Consider the following 22,845-nt stretch of genomic DNA (forward strand, 5'->3'; position numbering starts at 1 on the left):
CCCTGCATGCGCAAGTGCTCGGTATAGCGCCACAGTTTACCCCTTTTAATTTTGACTCAAATCAGGCAAAAAACGTAGATGGCTGTAACGTCCGGTGCCGTAAAGTGTGGCGCAGGCTGCACGACAGTCGGGAAGGTTTTCTCTGCGGGTGGCTGAACGAAGATGGCGGCTGGGGAGGTGAAGTCGGTGCTTTTTGTGTGCCTGGGTGAGCTGGGCGAGGGGACAGGAGAGTCGGGTCTGCGCTCCTCCGCGTTTCTTCTGGCTCCTTCCGCCGCTCTTCCGTAAGGGGTCCCGGGTGGGGGTGTAGGGAGCGCGGTGAGGTAAGGATCGGCGGACTGCGGGTAGGCCCGGCCCGCAGCTCAGGCGTGCAGGACGAGGGTGGTTCTGCGGGTGTCTGTTTTCTCGGGGAGGGTCGGAGCGATAGCCGGGAAGGGAGGCACAGAGCAGTATCCATCGTTTCCTCGCGCGTCTTTGTGGTAATAAAGCAGCAATCAGTAGGAAATAACGTGGAATTCAGCAATAATAAAAGCGAAGGTGATGTGTGGGGAAAATCAACTTGAGCTCTGAGTTAAATACTGCTGTACGCAGTGTGGTGGGGAACAGCTTTCTGAAATAGGCTGTTCGGTGCTTTGCTTCTAGAGCAGCAGGGGGGGAATACTGCAGCAGTGCCGCATGGACATATGGTTCCGAGCATCTGGCACTAAAAACGGAGCTAAAACAGTGACAAGAATGACCGAAGTTAGTGGAGCAGCCTCTGTAAAAAGAGAGTACATATAGTAGGGCTCCTGTAAAAAAAGGAACTTGGTGGAGGTGGAAGTCATTTTGAGCTATGGAATTCTGGCCAGCATGAAAAAAAAACAAAAACAAGAAAGACTTGTTTTGAAGGGCTATGTAAATGAAGTACTAGGATTTTTTTTTTTTATTTACTCTTTTTTAAGATGTTCTGTATGTTTTAAATTGTGACTCATGTCATAAGAGATCATGAACAACAGAAGTGTAAATGGGATCAGAAATGTTTTGGATGCTTTCCTGAGGGTTAAGACAATTGGTTACTTATAAGCAAGATGATCTGCATCTTCAAAATCAATAGATTGCAAACCTGACTACCTGGATTACAGAGCCATGCCCCATTTTGTACATGCTTTCTCTAAACATCTGCTTCGGCTCCCTCCTGGGGATAACAAGCCAGACAGCTCTTTGCACTGATATAGGAGGGATTTTAACATTATCTGCTTCGTAGTCCTTATAATCTTACCTATGTGCTGAGAGTTGATCCCTATGAATCCCTGGCATTTTGACATTTTTGTTACAACACCATTGGTTAATATCTTTGGTTTTATTTTAGTACCTATGTTTCTGTTGTAATAGAAGTGCAGATTAATTAAACAGCAAAACAAGAGTTTAGTTTTGTGAAATATGTTCTAATGTTTACCTTAGAGAAAAATTGGCCCCTAATAATAATTAAGGGAAAACATTCTTAGGAAGGGATTTTCAGTTGCTTTATGTTTGGGAGCCAGTGGCCTAGATAAACATTTTTTGCAGAAAAACGTGTAATTAATATGCATCCTTCTTTCCAAACACTATGTTCTAAAGGCAGTAATCACCATCTAAAGGCAATAATCATCATCCACATGTGCTGACAGATGAGCTGGCAAGGAAGAAGCCTGGCTGAGCAGAGCTTTGGCTCACACAGCTTTGGCTGTGTTAGGGAGACGCTGCTGCCCAAGCATTCACACACCATTCGAGGAGTTGTCCTCACAATACCTGGGACTTTAACTGCTAAGACCAGAGCTCCTTTGCAGCGGGCAGCTCCAGTGAACTGAGGAGTGCCCCTTTCCACTCCTCAGTCACATACATACTCACTTTTGGACATGATTCCTACTCCTTTGTGCTTGATCCTAGATTTCCTGCAGCAGTCTCACTCATTTGATTCCAGGAAAAAAAAATTTAATAATTGAGTGGTACAGAAAAAAAAACAACAAAAAACCCAACCAACCAAAAACAACAACAAAAACCACACACACACACAAAAAAACCCCACCAAAAAACAAAAAGAAACAAAAAAAAAACAACAAAAAACGAAACAAAACTGGGTACCTCCAGGGATGAACCCTGAACAAAGACATCACTGGGCAATTGGACTGTTGTGATTTATGCACCTGCTCCTCATGTGCCTTTTTTTTATGTTATGGTTATATTTTGGTCTAGGGTCTTATGTTACTGTTGTCTTCATACAGATAGGTCGTTAACTGTTCTTACCTTGTTCAGTTGCAGCTTCTGCTGACAGTGGTAGCCTTTTTCTGATTTGTGCTTCTTGCGCACCTGCTTGTTGCCAGAGCGCAGGACACTGAAAAAGTCCTAGGTCTGGGATAAACATTACTTAGCAATAGCTAAAACATCAGTATTAACAAGATTCTTCTTATACTAAAGACAAAACACAGCACTGTACCATCTTCTAGGAAAATTACTAAGAAAGCTAACTCTATTCCAGCTGAAAGCATATCTAGGTGAAAGTCCACAACTTACAGCCTAAGGCTTCAGTAAATTTAGCTGCTCATGGTACGCAAGTAAAGCTAAGCAAACGGCATTCTAAACCACACAATATAATAACACTGACTCAAACTATTTAAAACTTACTTATTCAAGGTAAATAATATCTCTCAAAAGACTGAACCCAGGACATCAGGAAGAAAAGAGTTTATGACCATTGGAAGAAGGGGCGGGCAACTCAGGATGGCTACAAGGATATCATGAGGTTCTGCAGGAAGAAAATTAGAAGGGCCAAAGCCCAACTAGAACTTAATCTGGCTACTGCCATGAAAGACAAAATGTTCCTATAAATACATTAGCACCAAAAGGAGGGCTAAGGAAACTGTCCATCCTTTACTAGACATGGCAGGAAACGTAGTAACAAAGGATGAGTAAAAAGGCTGATGGACTTAATGCCTTCTTTGCCTTGTTCTTTAATAGTATGACTAGTTCTCAGAGTACCCAGCCCCTTGAGCTTGCGGACAGGGATGGGGAACAGAATGAAGCCCTCATAATTCAAGGGGAAATGGTCAGCAACCTGCTACACCACTTAAACACACACAAGTCTGTGGGGCTGGGTAGGGTCCACCCAGGGGTACTGAGGGAGCTGGCAGAAGTGCTCACTAAGCCTCTTTCAATTATTCATTAGCAGTCCTGGCTAACTGGGGAGATCCCAGCTGACTGGAAGTTAGCAGATGTGATGTCCATCTATAGAAGGGCTGGAAGCAGGATCCAGGTAACTACAGACCTGTCAGTCTGACCTTGGTGCCAGAAAAGGCTATGGAGCAGATCATGTTGAGTGCCATCATGTGACACATACAGGACAACCAAGAGATCAGGCCCAGTTGGCCTGTGTTGGTAAAAGGCAAGTCCTGCTTGACTCTTTTGATCTCCTTCTGTGACAAGGTGACCTGCTTAGTAAATGGAAAAAAAGGCTGTAGCTGTTGTCTACCTAAACATCAGTAAAGCCTTTGACACTGTTTCCCACAGCATTCTCCTGGAGAAATTGGCTGCTCATGGCTTGGACAGGTGTACTCTTTGCTGGGTAAAAAACTGGCTGGATGACTGGGCCCATAGAGCTATGGTGAATGGAGTTAAATCCAGTTGTCAGCTGATCACAAGTGGTGTTTCTCAGCTCAGTATTTGAGACAGTTCTGTTTCGTATCTTTGTCAATGATTTGGATGATGGGATCGAGTGCACCCTCAGTAAGTTTGAAAATGACACCAAGTTGGGTGGGAGTTTTGATCTGCTTGAAGGTAGGAAGGCTCTGCAGAGGGATCTGGACAGCCTGGATCGATTGGCTAAGGCCAGTGTTGGGAGGTTCAACAAGGCAAAGTGTCGGGTCCTGCACTGGTCACAATAACCCCATACAATGCTACAGGCTTGGGGGAGAGTGACTGGAATGGTGGCCTGTGGAAAAACACCTGAGGATGTTGGTGGACAGACAACTGAAGGTGAGCATGAAGTATGCCCAGGCTGCTAAAAAGACCAATGACATCCTGGCCTGTATCAGAAATAGTATGGCCAGCAGGCCAGGGTAGTGATCATTTCCATGTACTTGTCACTGGTGAAGCCACACCTTGAATACTGTGTTCAGTTCTGGGCCCCCCACTACAAGGGAGACATTGAGATGCTGGAGCCTGTCCAGAGAAGGGCAATAAAGCTGGTGAAGGGTCTGGATCACAATTCTTATAAGGAATGGCTGAGGGAACCAGGGTTGTTTGGAGGAGAGGATGAGGGGAGACCTTACTGCTCTCTACAGTTACCTGAAAGAAGGATGGAGCAAGGTGGGTGCTAGCTCTCCTCCCAGGTAACAAGCAGTAGGACAAGAGGAAATGGTCTCAAGCCTCCTTGTGCCAGGGAACGTTTAGATTGGGTATTGGGAAATACTTCTTCACCAGAAGAGTTGTCAAGCATTGGAGCAGGCTCCTCAAGGAAGAGGTGGAATCACCATCCCTGGTGGTATTTAAAGGATGTATAGGTGTGGCACTTGACATGGTTTAGCAGTGGACTTGGCAGTGCTAGGTTTATGGTTGGGGGTGATGATATTAATGGTCTTTTCCAACCTAAATGATTATAGGGTTCTATGAAAGAGTTCATATACATGGGTCTGTAAACCCATGATGGTGATTTGTACTGTTACAAATTCCTAATCTAGTTGAGTCTCTGAGAAACTGTTATTAATGGAAGATGATATAATAATCTAGGTATGGGAGTGATATTACTACTATTAAGCTTGAAGAAAGGGTGAAAAGGTGAGGGCCAATGTTAATGGGGGTGGATTTTTTTTTTTAACAATTGTTATAAATACCTTTTAAACTCTTATGTTACTGTGTTATAAAAAAATAACCATGACAGTGTATGATGACAAGCACTTCTTTTTCCAGTCAAATGCATACTTTTTTCAGTTAAGTTTCAAAGGCAACTTTTTCCTGTTTTAAGTTTGTTTTTTTCTGGTTAGTTTTGAAGAGTGATACTTATGCCCTAATAGCTTTTTTCCTCCTAAATTTAAGTAGAAAGAGTACCTATGGTTATTGCTGAAACGAGTACTAAACAGATTTCTGGAGTTGCATTTATCTGTAGTATTCTGTGCTGGTTAATAAAGCACATTAATTCTGAAGTTTGCAACATTCAGTGAGAGCTGATCCCAAAAACTGCAAGCCTTTATGAAAGATTATTTTATTCCTACATTATTTTGGAAGAAACATATTACTGAGGTATCTATTGACTGTATTATTTGTTTGTAATGAGATAAGTATATATTCATTACACAATAAAATACAGTCTAGTTAATGTACATTACTACATTAATTATAAGGGTTCCTCATCACTGAGAAATAAATGAACATAGGTAATTACAATATATGAAAAGGCACTAGGAAGTAATATTTTTCATGTAAGGCAAAAGAAATAATTAAAACTAGAGGTGAACCAAAATGCAGTTTGCTCTTTTTACACTTAGCTAGCTCATTTAATTAATGGTTGAATTCCAGAAATGAGCTTGATATGATGCTGTGTTACATAAGGCAGTCTCTCTCTGCTGACTTGTCTGCTCTAGTGTAATAAACTGCATGAGCATCTTGGACCAGGCTCTGGTGTACTTATCTCCTCCAGGTGTGGAGGAACAGCTGTAAGGCAGGTGAACAGTAAGCAGCATGGGTTTGGCTGGGTCCTCTGAAAATTGATGTTTGTTGTGAACCACTGAGTATTGCTATCAGTGATTCTAGACTGCACAGATAATTTGAGATTTGAGTTCCTAGTTGTTACGGTTTAAGCCCAGCTGGTAACTCAGAACCACACAGCTGCTTGCTCCCTCCCCCACTTCCTCCACCCTGCTCCTGGAGGGATGGGAAGGAGAATCGAAAGAATCTAACTCCCACAGGTTGAGATAAGACCAGCCCAGTAACTAAGGTATAACACAAACCATTACTGCTACCACCAATAATAATAATGATAAGGGAAATAACAAGTGAAGAGAATACAACCGCTCACCACCCACTGACCAATACCCAGCCTAACCAAGCAGTGAACCAACCCTTCCAGGTAACTGCCCCCAGTTTATATAGTGTGCATGACGTGCTGTGGTATGGAATACATCTTTGGCTAGTTTGGGTCAGGTGTCCTGTGTCTGGTTCCTCCCAGCTTCCCCTCCTCCCTGGCAGAGCATGAGACTCACGAAGTCCTTGGTCAGAGTAAACATTACTGAGCAGCAACTACAAACATCGGTGTTATCAGCATTGTTCCCAGGCTGAAAGTCAAAAAACACAGCACTGCGCCAGCTACTAAGATGGAGAAAAATGACTGCTACAGCTGAACCCAGGTCACTAGTTCAGTTGTCACAATCCATTACATTTGTTTAGGTACAGCCAAATAAGTGGGATAAAATGCCGTTTATAGCTGCAGAATGGGAAAGCAGTAGGTTGGATAAGACATTGAAGACGTTACAGAAAACGGCTGCTGTAATGAGGGTTCTTTGCAAGCTGACAAAAAGAAATAATGCCATTTTTTTTTCTAAAGAAGATAATGTTGGATAAATATAAGAAAAATACCTTTCTTCTGTGGAGCACTGGTAAAGGTAGCTGTAGGAATACATGCCTTATTTAGTCTGCGTTTCAGTGATGCAGAAGTACTAGAGATTTTGAAAGCATGGTTGTAAAAGTGATCTTGGTATTGGAAAATACGATTAAGATGTATGCTTAAAAAAGTCTGTAGTTGTAAGTGCGTGCTTATTTGTTGGAAATCCTAATTTGTTATTGGGGAACGTTTAGATTGCTGGGATAAAGCTTAGTATTCCAGTAGCTGGTAACTCAGTATCATAAATCTTGCTGCAGGGGAAGATTTTTAAAATGTGAACATGAGCAAATTAGTTGATGTTTTGACTACCGTGAATCCTGGCAAGTCATATTGCTATTGACATTGGTTACATTGACTAAGCCTTGATTGGCAAGGGACTTTGAAACCTAGTGCTCCTGTAGACATCCCTATTTAGATCTCTTGAGCCAAAATGGAGTTCTTCTTAGATATATATACATGCACTGGCTAATATTCTACTTCTGAGAGAAATCCCACTGGGTCTTGATAGTGGGGGGCATATATGAAAGTCAGATGTCATTTTGGTAGCCATATACTTAAGTGTTTTAGATAAAGAGTGTAAGTATTCAACGAGATTGACTGTGAATGGAAAAGCCAGGGAGTCTGTACTAACATCAATCTTGAGTGGTTCCTTACAAAGGTAACTGAATGTTGAGTGTGATGTGAGACTTAACCATAAGGAACTAGCACTCATGATGAGCTTCAGACAGGAGTCTGAGTACAGAACTGAATAGAATAAGTAGTAAGTTTTAAATGCTTGCTTACAAAGGGAACCTGATGGATCATGCAAATGGCACTGGGAAGCATTATTATAGTCACTCAGATGAAATGTGCATGGAAAAATAAGTAGAGTTAAAAGCAGGTTTTTAAATGTGAAAGGATGAAAGCGAATAAAACTTCTGTAATACAATAGAAAAACAAGAGAAAAACCTTTGTTTGCTTTAGGGAAGCTCTGAAAAAGCTGAATAAGGAACAGTGAAGATACAAAAATGATTGAGAGAATAGATGATTACATCAGCAGTACCTAGAGATGAGTTATGGACCTGAGCATGAGATGGATTCAGGTTGTCTATCTTGTCAGTAGAAGCAGTGCTTCCATTTCTGTGGGAATGGGTCAAAGCAGAAACTGGAGTAAGAAGTCTGAAAATGAAGCATTGGCTTGAATAGCCATCAGTGGAGTCCTTGTTCCTAGCAAATGAGTGAGAAGGCATGACTCTGTAAAAGTAATCAATAAATGGTTCCAGTACTGATTCTGTGATTGAAATTTAAGTCTCTTATCTTTGAATCATCACATTTGGAGAATTTTGTAGGATTTATTTCAGTGGGCAGACTGTCTGGTACCTTAGGTACTGTCTTTCTGTGATTGAAAATGTCACTGCAACTTAAAGAGGTTGAAATATAAAAACCAGAGAAGATGGAGATTCAGAGAACTTAATACTGCTATCCTCTACATAAAAAGAGCATGAGCACATCAGTCAGAAATATGACAAAGGAGAAAGGAACACCAGAGGAGGACAGGGAGCAGAGATAGGGTGTAGATAATGTTTAAGGGAAATAAAGCTCAATATCAAGGAAGAAGGTAATCTCCTTATGAATATTTTTCTGAGATTGCCCCCTTCATTCCCCAGTTACAGATGTCAATCCATAGCTTTGGAAATACTATGCACCTGTAAGGAACCTTGGCAAAGCCTGGAAAGACAGATGTGGGATGTAAAATGGGGTCCAAAATGGATAGAGATTATATTTGGAAAGGAACAGTGACTGGAAAACAAAGATTGAGGTTTGCATAAGTCAGTGAGAAAAGATAGGACTTTTCATTAATGATGAGCTGAATGGTAACAGTCACAAGGTGTAGCATGAATAGGCAGAGTTGGTTAGGATGAAAATAATACTGCAGGGCATGAGGAGAAAAGAGGTTCTGTTAAGTCAGCTTTAGGATTTGGGCCATAGTGCCCAAGAATAGATTTGAATGATGGCTGCAGTTCCATAATAGAGTTAATAATTCTGGTAGTATTTGGAATGTGTCATCATGGAATATGTTTATTTTTAAGTCACAAACTAGGTTACGTGTTTTGTTTCAGAAATAATGTAACTACAGTTTCTAATTATTGCTAAAAGTAGTAGTAAATACATTTAATCAGTCAGTGATCATGGTGCCATTCATGATGATATTTTTTTTTATATGTTATCATCAATGATGATATTTGTGGCATTTATTTTAATAAGTGAGCAGGTTGTAGAAGGGTGAAAATTTGGAACAATTCATTCTATCCAGGTAAAGCAGAAGGTTAAACAAATAGAAAAAGCAATGAAGGATTTATTCCAAACGAAACATTTTGAAATTTTGGCAGCTGGTTAATGAATTAGTAGGGCCAATAGTATTAATCATTGTTTATTACCGAAATTTTGAATGTAGTAATAAAACTTACTGTTCATGCACAAGTTGTGGGGGATCGTTCATACAGAGGAAAAATATTACACAGTGGATGTCCTCAACAGCTGATTTAATAGAAACAGAATTTAATAGCTTAGAAAGAAGACTTAAATGTCACCTGTTTGATGCAACAGGAGAAAGAGGGAATGGACAAATTAGAAGTAGGGGATTATGATCACAAATCTTGATACTCACGAAGGAGTCAAATGCGATTGTAGAAGTTATCTCAGGTAGTTTTCAAAAGACCTAAGTAAATATTTAAGATTTTTTATTTTTCTTTTATAAAACAAATTGGTAAAAAGCTGCTTGCAGTGTAGTCTGTGGCTATATTTGCCTGTATTCAAGAAAAATAAATTGAAATTAGAACAAGCACAGAGCTGGCTTATTTGGACTGATTGGATAAGGAGTCAGTTAAATTTCAGGAGGAGACCAAGAGCTTGGTTTGTTTAGTTTAGCACAGCTGTGCTGTATCTGTTAAAGGAAAGAAAGGTTTTTAACATAGTGATGTTAACAAAGATCATATGAGCGTAGCCATGCAAGAATAAATACTAAGTGGGAATTTGAAGGTTTCAGGCTACCGTGGGAAGAGAGTATTCATGTATGTTACATGTTCCTTCTGTTTCCTGTTAAAATTATATTGGTTAATGCCTAACTCGCTTATTAAATTAAAAAAGTGAGATTAACTTTTTAATACATTACCACATTCTTTAATGTTTTTATCATTAATTGCTACCCTGTTTTCTTGCTTACTTTATAAATAAAACCAACTTTCCCTGCTTTATTTTTCTTGTAAGACCAATTTAGTTTCTCTGCTTGGAAGAAATTACTTCAGACAAAAGAAATAGTATGCTTTTTCCTGGAAGAAGATTTGCTGCCATCACAATTCCCTTAATGTTTCAGCAAGATCTGTTTCTCAATGGTTAGCCAGTTCCTTTTGCCCATTTAGTGATTTGATATTTTCTAAAACTTTGACATCAAATTTCTATTAGTGGCTCACTTCCCATGCTGGGCTTTTTTATAGGTGGTATGATTGATGGCAAGTTATTAAATGCCCAGATCATAGCAGCTTCTTTAGCACAGAAGTATCTACCTTGATGCTTAGTTTGAAAAATACAGGCATGAAAATGAGGCCAAGTGCCTGATCTGATTTTTATTTTATTTTATTTTATTTTTTTTTTACTGTTTGAGGTTTGAAAAGACCTTTATCAGTAGTAGCAGAGTGATTACTTAAAGGTATAGAAATGAGTGTTGCCATTTGTGGTCTTTTATACTTACCCGTTCAAAAGTAAGAGGTAAGCAAAGTCATACACTCTCTTTGGTGGAAAGTGGAGATTTGTTTGCATGATTCATTGTGCAGCTGGGTGGCATACCAAATATTATGAATAGTCATCTAGTTACTCAGTTTCTGAAGTGTGAAAATGTGGGAGATAAAGTAATAGTTGAATAGACTTTTTATTGTTGAGATACTTCATTCTTTGTCAAAGACTGTATATTTTTGCATGCATTTTTGAGAGGCCTACCTTAGGTGGTTAACTTATTTACACCTTTGTCAGTAGAGCATTTCTACTGCAGGTTGTTCAGCCATTTCACTGCATTGGTCTTTTTTGTGCTAGTGGTCTCATCAGGGTGGCGTACAGTGGGGGAATCACCTCCTTTGACCTGCTGGTCACGCTCCTTTTGCTGCAGCCCAGGATACAGTTGGCTTTCTGGGCTGCAAGTGCACAGTGCTGGCTCATGGCCAGTTTTTCACTCACAGGTATCCCCAAGTCCTCCTTCACAGGGCTGCTCTCAATCCCTTCATCCCTCAATCTGTATACTGGCGATTGCTGGAACCCAGGTACAGTACTCTGGGCTTCCACGCTTACAGAATCTCCTGGGTTATAATAATGTAAGTGATCCACATTCTTCCTAAGTAACTAAAAATCTTTGATCTGTGCTGACAAATCCACACAATTGTTGATTATTTGGTTTTAATTGCCTTAAATTTCACTTTAATCTCCTGTTTCTGTAGGAAACATTTGTCGCTCTCCAATAGCTGAAGCAGTTTTTAGAAAACTTGTAACTGATGAAAAAGTTGAAAATAAGGTAAGCTATTTATTTCTGTTCCTGCCTAAGAAATAACTGTCTCCTAGCCAGTTCAGTAGAAATATAAACAGTGAGAAAGGAAACATAAAAATATAAATCTGTTTTTCTGTAGTGGAGGATAGACAGTGCAGCAACATCTGCCTATGAAATAGGAAGCCCTCCTGACTATCGAGGACAGAGTTGCATGAAGAAGCATGGCATTACCATGAATCATATTGCCAGGCAGGTACTGTACTTTAATTTTCTTTAAATATATGTGTATATTTGTTTTGTTGTTACAGTGGATGACAGACAGCGCTGCTGTTTCAGACTGGAACGTGGGGCGCTCCCCAGATACAAGGGCTTTAAGCTGTCTAAGAAATCATGGCATTGAGACAGCACATAAGGCACGGCAGGTAGAAGAGAGTATATTTTCTTTCTTATTCATACCGATGCTTTGTTTAGTCCTAACCATTCCAATCACAGAAGTCATTTGACCAATGCATGGTTAAGGACCAAGTAACAAATACTATGTTTAGTTTTTCAAAGGTCTCTGAAGTGGCCTAACTCTTAAAGTTGAGGTTAGTGAATTTCCTATTATTAAGCTTCAGTGGAAGTATAACTAAGGAATATAGGAGCAATTGTGGGAAAATCCTGCCTTCAAGTATTTACTATTTTGGGACTTTTTATGAAACAATATTTTTTTTAATACTTTTTAAAATGGACCTACTCTAGTAATCCATGATGCTGCTTGGAGACAGGAATTGTATTTTTATTTAGCAGGTCCAAAAAGAAGTAGAATACCTGTTCATCCGTAACAAAAAGCTGCTGCTCTTGCATGAAGACCATTTACAAAAAAAAAAAAAAAGGGGTGCTAAGTTAGAGTGAAGGCACACAAACCCCAGATTAATAGCATGGTTGGTGGTAAATTCAGAGGAAAATGTACTATTGAAGCATTCTTAGCTTAAATGCAGCTCGTCTTCTAATGAAATCGTCTCAGTTTTCATGAACAAAAGAATGTGTATTTACATGCTGCATTCCAGAGAGACTGGAAATAAATGTGTATGCATCTATTTAAATAATTCAGACACTCCAATAAATGCACATAACTTACTTCATTTAATTATTCTCTGGATATAAGGTAGTCCTTTAGGGCTTGACCTTTAGTTAGCTTGAGTTTATGCCACTAGTTTTTGTATTGACAAAAAGGTCAAGTAGTCTTGTTATTACCTTCCATTTCTGTTCCCTTCAGAATTTCCTAGACCTCACTGAGGTCATATTTACTTTGTTCACTTTCAAAGACTACATGTTTAGGTTTTTAACTTTCAAAAATAAATTCCCTCAATTAGTGAATTGCCCTCTGCTGACCCCTCCTTATGCTGATCTCCGTTATATAATAAGAAACAGGATCGAGCACAACATTGTTTCAGATGTTCAGTGTTTTACTATTGGAATAAATATAAGGGAAGTCTGTTCTGATCTTTTAGTATTAGAAGTTCTGGATTTACTGTTTATCAGTGCTTTATTATTACATGATTGTGTAATGATAAATGATACACAGTATTATTTATCATTACACAAGCTAAATGGTACTGAAACTAATCAGTTGGTGTTTGTCAAAACAGTGTAATTTGTTTGCATTCTTAAAAGACAAGCCTTGGAAACTTGAGAACTGTTCTTGGGTATTACTAGGGTGGTTTATAAGTAGTTAAATTAAAGCAAAGCACTCAAAACTAGTTGATCCTCTCCTTTGAAACATATTCATGTAATCTCCTTTGGCAGAGAGGGAATGAAAACACTGTAATGATGACATTTGCTTAAACATTCTGGCAAATTAAGAGATTCTTAAAGCAGAAGAGCCTAAAACGTTACATATAAAGGGATAGAAAATTAACAAGAATGAGACAATAGAATGAAAGACTAAGAGGATTAATTTTTTTCTAAAACATTCCAGTACAAGCAGTTTCTTTTATGAGGAAAATTTCACATCCCTGAACTAGAGGTAACTGTTAATTTTGCACTGATGTTAACTGTGCAGATAATTGTTTTCAAACTTCTGTCAGATGGTCTCTGCTGATTCTCTAAACTGTGGACCTGATACGGTCTTGTAGTTCTTCTGGAAAGCAGGGAGACTCAACAGTGTAGAATAGGAGTTTTCAAAGTGGTCAGGTTAGTACAAATGGAAGTGTATTTGTTTCACCATTAGAGACAAACTCAAGGATAGAATTTTGTATGTGACTTGTTTCAGAACAGATTAAGAAAGATTTAATACAGGAGCTGCAGGAGTAGAGAGGAGGGATTTATCTTCTGTTGCCTTCGAAATACTGTCATATGATGAGTACCTCATGCAATTATCCTCTTTACTCCTGTGGAAAACTGTTACCCATCCAGTGAAAGGCATTTTCTTTCATGTAATTTCGTGCATAATTATGACAATCATGGATTGTATCTTTAATGCAAAACTGGCATAAATGCTACAAGAATGATTTGTGTAAGAGAAAATGTTAAATTGGTTACATCCTACCATCATATACAGTGATCAAGTGAATTTTAAGTAAAAAGTGAAGTATAACAATAAATGTATATATTCATATATAAAATAAAGGGTATTTTAACATTTTAGTTGATGGTAGGTTGCTGTATGTTTATGCACTGGTTGAAATTCTCTAAACTCTTATTCTTCATGCACAAAACAGATAGGTATTAGTTAGTTTCACTTTTGTTCATGCTGAAACCAAAATTGATTTCTATATGACTCATACTGTGCATTTGCCTTTAACACAACCTTCCTCTAATCTCCATTTGCTATTTAACACTGTTTCACAACTGGATAAATTTGAGGACTGCTGCCTCTCTTTGTTTTTTAGGCAGAGGAAAGATTTCCCTCCTCTAAACAAAGGGAAATTTTTAAGAAATAAATTAGAATGATGATATGTTTCTCCATTGATGGTCTTTAATAATGGTTATATGTTTGGGTTTTTTTTTGAATGTAAAGTTATCGTTTGTGTAGTTCCATCCAAACTTGACTACGTGAACTCTCCGCTACTCTCTTCAAAATGTACATAAATTTTTACGTCCTCAATTTCTTCCCCCAGAGTACTAGTTTTTACAGTTTTTGAGGAGTATCTTCAGTTCACTGGAGTTTGCTCAATTAAGCTTTTTGTATCTGATATTACTATGAGGCTTATGAGCACAAGCGAGCCAGTAATCTTGTTTTTAGGGCTGTGCTAATGCTCTTTCACAGGGAAGTAACTATCAAGTTGTCAAGTACACAGGGAGTGTGGGAAGTGTGGTGGGTATGCTTTTCCCTTTCACTGGTTTTTATTTTATTCCTATGTATGTCTGCACTACACATATTTTCATAGGGGCTAGTATTTAGCCCTGTAGAGTGATCAGAAGCATCTTGTAGAGGTATTGCTTAGAGTTGCCAGGAAAACAGAGCTATTTCCACTGCAAAAATATTTTCGTAGGTCAAAGGCACTGCATGAATACAGCAAATATTTTTACAGTGAAAATAAACAAGTTTGCATTAGCTTCCACTATTAACCCTTTCTTTTCAAATGTTCCCTCCCCCACACCTCATTCATTCATTTCTCCTTGTGTGGAATATTTCATTTAATGGCTTTACTCTGGTGGTGATTTCTGTGTGTCTTTTCTTACTGCTATTATGGGGGCTTGATCAGTATCTATCTGCTGCTTGCACAAAAAAACAAGTGGGTGTTTTGCCATCTAAAACTTTTCTTAAAATATGTAAATGAATTTTACAAGTTAAAACTCTGACTTAAAGGATAAAGTGTTTTGCCCTTTTGTCTGTTCACTTGCTCACTCACTTGTCTGCACATCCTTCTCAGAGATGCCTGCCAGAAAAACCTGTACTGAACAAACTTCCACAGACTATTAATGAAATGCCGTCTTAATGTGAACTCATTACAGATTTTATTCCATTTATGCATTCTCATTATGGACACTTTGTTCAGATATCTTATACTAGCATACTGTGCATTGTAGACATGGTCTGAGAAGGTCTATGCTAAGGCTTAAGTGTAAAATAAAATATAATTATACTGGTAAAAATCTGCAGCCATCCTTATTCAATACAGATAACATTAGTACTTAAGTTAGTGGTTTATCTGCAATGTTTGCCTACCTGACTCTGAACTCGGATCTTGAATTTAGAATGTAGTTAATATTCATGCTTAGGAGTCAGTAGTCCTACTACAGGAAAGAGAAGGAACATGGTATGGTGGTAGGAAGATGTACAATAGATCCCAGTGTTTTTTACATCATACTATAAATTTTGTGAACTTTATATGGCCTAAAATATTGTGAATACATTTGTGTTTAAGGGATTGTAACTCATACCATCTTACTTTAGCTTTGAATTTCATTTGGTATCTTTTTTCTGTGTATGTAATGACAAATTTCTAGATGAGAATTATTGCAGCTGATTTCCAGGTCACCTTCATTTTTGTTTTCCTATCAAGCTAGTAATTCGTCTACATTTTCTACATTTTCACTGCATGGTGTCTGTAACTGGAAACCTACTTTAGTTTTAGTAATTGGAAAGCACTAGAAATGTCACTTGTATTGGTGAAATAGTTAACTTGGGTTTTTTGTGGAAAACTTGCAGAAGTGGGTAATTACGGCAGAGTACACCTACAAGGTCTTAAGTTATTGTAAAAATTGATGAAGGTACACAGTTTTATTCTTTCCATCTGTTTTTCTTTTAATAAATCAGAACTACAAAATTTGAAAGTACTTTCTTTCCCCTTTTTATAAATCAAACACAGTTTATAGGCTAAAGCACGTATTTTTAATTCTAGGTTACTAAAGATGATTTCCAGACCTTTGATTATATACTCTGTATGGATGAGAGCAATCTAAGGTAATGTATGAAGATATGAAGCAAATTCATGTGGATTACTTCTAGTGATGCCTTGTAAATCACTTCGAAGGCAGATGGCACATTTTACTGTTTAGCTTGTCTTGTGGGTTTTTTGGAGGGAGAGGGGTATGGTTTGTTTCTTTGTTTGGTTTAGGGTTTTTGTATGTTTGTGTGGATGATATCCTAATAGATAGACTCTTCACCTCTAGTAAGTGCAGTGAGCTAGAACTCAATGGTTTATTTGTGTGATCCATGCCAATTAAGGATGTGAAAATTGAGTATGCTTTGTGCTATACATGTGCAGCTGATGTCTGTACAGTTAAGAATGAGAACGTACTGTCTTGATCAGTGATCTGGCTTTCTAAGTGCATGGGATTTAAAAGACACTGTGGAAATTTGGAAAGGATTAAATATGTTGTGTTTTTTTTATTTTTTAATAGAAATAGAATAAGCTGTGAGATAAGGTTGTTAGCTGGGGAAATCTTGTTTGTTGCTGTTAGCCATGTTCTAATTAAGTGTGTCTTTGAGACAATTTATGCTTTAGAAAGATTTGGTGACGTAGCTGCCTAGTGTGAGAATTTGGATATCATTATTTTTACTTAATTACATACATATTGGTGATTGGGATTAAGGAGCTGAGCTTTAATAAAGTACTAATATCAAAGTGCTTGTAAGGACTGTTACTTGTAAAGTTAGTTTAAAAAACCCCAAGGCCCAAAAACACCCTGTTAGTAGCACATAGACTTTCAGAAGCAGCACTACTTAACGAAGTATTATTTTGTTGAATTTTCTAGATGTGTGGAATGACCTCTCTTACACAGCCTGCATGAATGAAACACTTTGCTTGATTGCAGCGTGTCGGGCAAAGGCATGACTAGGCTTACTTCTATTTTCACTTGAATTCTTGAATGAAACTTATTCTATATAAACAATTTATATGATACGAGCTGTAGAGCAGAAGAAATGTCATAACTGTAATAGGGATATTGATACTGCTACACTTAAGTTTCACCTTAAACTTGTACCCATTTCAACCATTTTCCCTGGGAAATGTGCTTTTTTGTAGCACTCAGAGTCTGATTCCAGGTGTTGATGGAGTGACAGAAAAGAAAAATTTGGAACAACCCTTTTCCTTAGTACCATAGCTGCTTGGCCCTCTCCTGTTCATTAATTAGTATGCCAAAAGCCTTGAAGAAAAGGGTTAGCCATTATTTTAATAATAAAAGACTAGAGAATTTAATGAGAATCTGTAATTTAAAGCAATAACTTTGTAGAGGAGTCCTGATTTTTCAAGGAAAACAGTATTTTGGTCTCACTGCTATTCTAGACTTTCTAAAATTATTTTCTTACTCAGAATTAATAATTAGAATTTAATTTCTTAAAACTGATTATGCTTATGACTAAGTATTCACAGGGTTTTTCACTTTTTAATGTTGGGTAAGTAAGCTGCTATGGAGATGTGTAATCTTAAAAGAATTTAATATTTCTGGCTGTTTAGCATTGTGAAAATCATAGTATTGAGCTGCTTTTAATCTGAAGATGATGAGAGGTACATTATAACTGCATTTGGGTTAATAGACCGCTTTTTATAAGTAGGTGGGGAAAATACCATCTCAAAACAAGTATGTTTTATCAATGGGAGGCAATGTAAAAGAAACAGGATGTGACAACTGATCGAATGTTACAGTATCTCAGAGGGAAGACCAGTCTAGCTCGCCAGTTTACCATTTTCTGATAACCAAATGCAATAGGGCTTGATGGGAGTTACAGAGGTAGTATTGAGAGCAATACTTGCAGCGTGCCAATTTAAAACACTGGTTTTGAACAAATGGGAGAAGCTTACTCATACTTCTGGAAAAATATCTGGACAATTTCCATTATTTTTTGTTCAGTAGAAGCTAAAGGTGGATATTGAAAGTACTAATAATTGATTTGAGGAAGAAGTTGATAAACATACTGTTACAAAGTTCTGTTAAACCTTAAGTGACTGACTGCTTGTTTATGCTTTGAATTAAGTTTATGTACATGTTCTCCATACTCAATTAAAAGAAAACCCAAACCCCACAACAAGAAACAAATTAAAACAAACAGCAGAGTAGAAGGGCCACAGAACTGGCAGAGTCCAGATGCATATTGTTTTCCTGTGTTCTTTAGAAACGGTCATTGAGCATCTCATGCTGATGCCAAAAAAGTTCTGAAGAAAAATTCACAGAAAAATTTTACTTTCTCTTTTACAGAGATCTGAAAAGGAAAAGCAACCAAGTTAAAGACTGCAAGGCCAAAATTGAGCTGCTTGGGACTTATGATCCACAGAAACAACTTATCATTGAAGATCCATACTATGTATGTATAAAAGAATTCTTCTGGTGGCTTGATTAAAAATTATGTGTATATGGCATATGATCTTTTGAGATCCCGCCTATTGACATGTGATATATGATCTGATACTACACAAAACCTAGTGTAGATGTATTTTTTAAATGACTTAACAAAACTATGAATTATTGGGATAGGAAAAGAGAGCATGTCTATGCTTATAACAGTTGCTTAAATTTAAATAAGGCAGTGCATCTATGTTTTCAATATTGGATGACGCTCTAGTTGGTCAGCCTCCTTGCAAAGAGGACCTAATCAAGACAGAGACAAAGACATGGACAGAGATGGTCAAAGAAGTTGAATAACATGACCTAAGAGCAACCAATTAGATTAAAATTCTTCAGTTTAGAAAAGTGAAGTAGATGAAGGTGCAGGAGGGTTCTGTAAAATCTTGATATCACTGGAAAAGGTGAGTAAGGAATTGCTGTTCATTACCCAAGAAGAACAGAATTATCAAATGGCATATGTGGGAAGTGGGTTCAAAACGGAAACAGGGTGGGGGTTTGAGGGGGTTTTTTTGGTTGTTTTTTGGGGTGTTTTTTTTTTTCACCATCCTTTCATCAAACTCTGAATCTCAAAGTGACAGGTTACTGTGAAAGAAAAAAAGAAAAGGCTTATAAGGGCTCAAAAACTGAATGGAAGAATTTCTTGGAGGGAAAGTTTATCCAGGACAGCTGAGTACAAAGTTATAGTGCTTGGCTGTGGAAACTCCTGAGCTGCAGGTAGTTCAAATTAGGGAGAAATATGCATAATCTATCACTATGTATTTGTACTGTCTTATTCTCCCCTAATGTCAGTTATTTACCATTGCTGACCATGGGGAAACCAGTCTGCAAAACCTTTTTGTTTGAGCCACTACTGCTGTTCTTATGGGTTTTCTTTTCCTCTGTTCTTTTCTAGGGGAGTGAAAAGGACTTTGAAACTGTTTACGAGCAGTGTGTTAGATGCTGTAAAGTGTTTTTGGAGAAGTCTCATTAATGCTTCGTCATTTTATTTCTGAAAGAAAATAATTAGCTTCTCCTGAAATATGTAAGGTTTACTTGATTGATGTATGTAAATTGTAAAATTATGCCTCACCGGGTTCAAAACTGTTTCAGTATCATTTTATATTTTAGGTTTTCTGTCATTAATTAAAAAGCATAGAAAAGTTTTAATTGGATTAGCTGATCAACCGTTTTATCACACATCGATGTTGTAGTAAAGTATGTAATTCAGAATAAATTTATCTCTAAACTTTTCCAGTGCTTTCTCCCAAGCACTGCAAAAGTAACATCTTGCTTCTTTATCTGCTATACTAACTAACTGAGGTCTTATTGTGCCATTAGTGAGTTAGTACAAATGACTTTCATTGGGAGTCTGTGAGATAATAGTTCATGTATGATAATGTAGGCGTGTCATCCTGGTGTTGTTAGACAGCCTTTGGACTGATGCTGTTCCATATTGAGCCTACTAGACTAAAAGAACTGCCTGCCCCCAGACAGATGCTGCTCTTGGCACTATTTCAGAGCTTAAGCAACCAAAACCTCTGTGTGTGTCAACAGGATCCTGTGAAAATGTTTTTGTGTCAGTTTAAGTGCTTAGTTATTTAAAGAAAAAGTAATATTTGTTCTAGTACATTTTCTACTAATTAGGAAGAACACAGTTCAGAAATAATGATTGATGTTAACAGGACTTCTTCAGCTAGTCTTCTTTTGGTCTTTTGGTCAATTCCTAGTGCACTGATACAAGCACAGTAATATTGTATTTACTTTAGGGACAGAACAAGTCAGCATAAAAGCCTAATTGTGAAACGTACAGTTTGTATCTCACAGTAGTAAAATACTCAAATCCATGCAATATATTCAGTGAGATTTGCTGTAATCCTAGTTCCTATGTGGGTGTCAGACAGTATTTTCAGATTTACTCAGGAGAATTGGTAGTCTGTCAGAAGTGTTCTGTGAGAACATAGCTCAGCCCAGAGACAGTCCATCTGTAATGTAATGCAAAGTTAACAGAAGGCCAGTAAGTAGAAAGTTCTGCTTTTGGAAAAAAAAATTGAATGCTTTGTTAAAATCCATTTCTTTTTGTCTGACTATCACCTTTCATTTCTGCCTAGAAACGCAAGTGTACTGCGATCAGTAAGATCAGTAACGTAAATGATACCAGAAGAATTGTCCTATTTTCAATAATGACAACATTGGTATGAACTCACATTACCACATTGTCTGTAAAACTGGATCTATAAAACTTGCGTTCTTACTTATGGAGCTGTGTTTTTCCCTCTGTTTGCCTTCCTAGCTACTAGAGTAGCCTCTGTATTTGTCACCCACTTTCTCCTCTGAGAGAGGGGTGCGTTTTGATAGAGGTCCCTGTTATTCCTGAGGAGGAAAGAATCCTGTTGTCACTCTGCCTGTGCAGCAGCCTGCACAATGGGGATGATCCATCCTGGGACTCTTGCTGTAGAACAGCTGTTTATGTTAGTAAAGTTTCTGTTTTGTGCTAAAATTTCCATCAGACATAAAACTTAAAAACCTGTTTACAGAAAGGCAAGTGGTAGGTGGAACACTTAAGTACAGAAATCTGGCTCTTTGTGCTTTTTTTGCTTTACCAGTATCTTTGACTTTAAAAGAACAAGCTGGGGATTTGCAAATTAATAGATGTTTCACTTCAGGACAAAGAGTAACCGATATATGTAGTATTTCAGGTGAAATGAAGCACCGACTCTGGAATAAATTATTTCCCATTTCTTTTATGGATGTTTTGACAAAGTAAATGAGGGAGAACAATGAGCAGCTAGAGACAAACCATCTTCAATCTGGTTTTATGCGCTGACCTCAGATGTGGAAGTATTTAGGTGTAATCTAACGTTATTCTCTGGTATAATGACCACTTAAAATACTCCAGTGAAAATAAAATAATTCAGAAGATTGAGAACATGATGGTTTGTGCTTTGCCATTCATGGCTGAGTAGGACCATGATGGAATTGAGCCTATATTTTCCTACATATTAAACTTAAGATTTAAAAGTCTTAAATCTTTGTGTTGCTGGGGTGACAGAAGGGAAATAAAAAGGTATGGTTGTTTAACTTCACTAGGCTAAGGAATCTCCCTGCAAAGTAACATGAAGTCAAAACTGTTTGTGTTAAATTCAGTTAAGATTTTAAAAGTTTTTGCCTTAAGATATTTTCAGCAAGTAATCTATTGGCTAAATCATTCACCAGCTCTATTAGGAGGAAGAAACTGATGGATTGATTTTACCCTTAGTGGGTTCCTTTTGGAGAAGGGAAAGGAGAGCACCGTGGTATTTTACATCACTTGTAGAACACAAGAATACAGAGCAGGGATTGCCTTCAGGAGGGACAGTTGTGCAGGACCGTTATTTGGGTTCCAAGAGAAGGAGTGGACATTGGATTAATATACAAGTTATCATCCAGATGTCTAAGCTCTTACAGGTTTAAAATACCCCTCATGAAAAATGTAACGTTGAATTAAAAACTACAGAACGGACTCCTCCTTCCCTCTCTTCTCCCCCATGGCTTGTTTTACATCAGGTAGTAAGGTTATATCCAAGACTAAATACAGAAAATTGTGCTATAGTATAGTTGTATCTTCTTTCAAAGCACACAGACCTCTGCTAAATCCAGAGAAGACTTCCATGGGATTGATTTATTTATATTCATCTATTAAATCATTAAATAAATTTTTTCCTTTTGCAAGATTTTCTAGAAGATTTTTATTGAACTGGATTTCAGGTGTTTTACGACAGAAAGAAATATTTGTACTAATTTATAACTCATGTTCAGTCATATGCTGTGATCTGATCTCAGCCCATGGAACCACAGAGAAGCAGAGTTCCACCCACCCATATGTTTACTGCGGGTGAGCAGCCAAGTGAATCCTGTAGTAGTAGATTCTTTTAACTACCAGTTTTTCAGTATGCATGTGTTACTCCCATTGAGCAATGAAACTTCAGCATTTAGTGATCACTGAAACCAAGTAACAAATATGTACCTCTCTTTTACTAAATACAGCCAAGTTCTAGGCTGGCATTTTGTACTTCTGCCTTTTCTTTCTTCTGAAGAGCTAGATGCTAAAGCCTCTGAAGTGTGCATTTCCAGTATCCCAGCTTCTAGCTGTTTCTCAGGGTGGAGAGGGGTATGTTTGGTTCTGTTTCTGCATTTTGTGGTTTGAATTGAGGGTAAAATGGAAGTTAAATGACAGTATGAAGGTAAGAGTACCTGAGGTTCATGTATAGTTCACAGGTAAAATTTTTCTTCCTGTTTAAACTATTTTATAATGACAACTGGATTTAATACCTGATTTAAGGAATAAAGGGAAATGTGTGTTAAGGTTTCTTGAGTTCACTAAGTCCTTAAAAATGTTATGACACTGAAATGATTTATTGGACATTTACTGATTTTTATTGCCTGGCAGTAGCATAAATAGACTGCAGATTTTTTTATTTTTTTATGATTTTTTAACATG

General features: G+C 37.7%; 1 protein-coding gene across 3 annotated transcripts; it reads left to right on the forward strand.

The window, feature by feature from the left end:
• Positions 1-46: 46 nt before the first annotated feature.
• Positions 47-22,711, forward strand: ACP1 (acid phosphatase 1). 3 transcript variants are annotated; one of them, XM_062626285.1, is made up of 6 exons: positions 47-205; positions 11,068-11,141; positions 11,423-11,536; positions 15,944-16,005; positions 18,243-18,348; positions 19,282-22,711. In XM_062626285.1, exons 1-6 carry the CDS (start codon positions 163-165, stop codon positions 19,357-19,359), a joined length of 477 nt encoding a protein of 158 aa, XP_062482269.1. In that variant the 5' UTR covers positions 47-162; the 3' UTR covers positions 19,360-22,711. The 3 variants fall into 3 exon arrangements, with proteins under 3 accessions (XP_062482269.1, XP_062482270.1, XP_062482268.1); XM_062626284.1 differs by lacking the exon at positions 11,423-11,536 and adding an exon at positions 11,254-11,367 and having other exon boundaries at positions 49-205; XM_062626286.1 differs by lacking the exon at positions 11,423-11,536.
• Positions 22,712-22,845: the final 134 nt, after the last annotated feature.

Source organism: Pezoporus occidentalis, unplaced genomic scaffold (genome assembly GCF_034315485.1).
Source record: "Pezoporus occidentalis ecotype Australia unplaced genomic scaffold, CSIRO_AGI_Poc_V1 ctg29, whole genome shotgun sequence".
NCBI lineage: Eukaryota > Metazoa > Chordata > Aves > Psittaciformes > Psittacidae > Pezoporus > Pezoporus occidentalis.

Bases quoted from the DNA above. Each gene is read 5' to 3' on its own strand.
- ACP1 (XM_062626285.1), top strand. From the start codon at position 163: ATGGCGGCTGGGGAGGTGAAGTCGGTGCTTTTTGTGTGCCTGG. The intron at 11,142-11,422 runs GTAAGCTATTTA...TTGTTGTTACAG, and splicing joins ATGAAAAAGTTGAAAATAAG to TGGATGACAGACAGCGCTGC. The intron at 11,537-15,943 runs GTAGAAGAGAGT...TTTTAATTCTAG, and splicing joins CAGCACATAAGGCACGGCAG to GTTACTAAAGATGATTTCCA.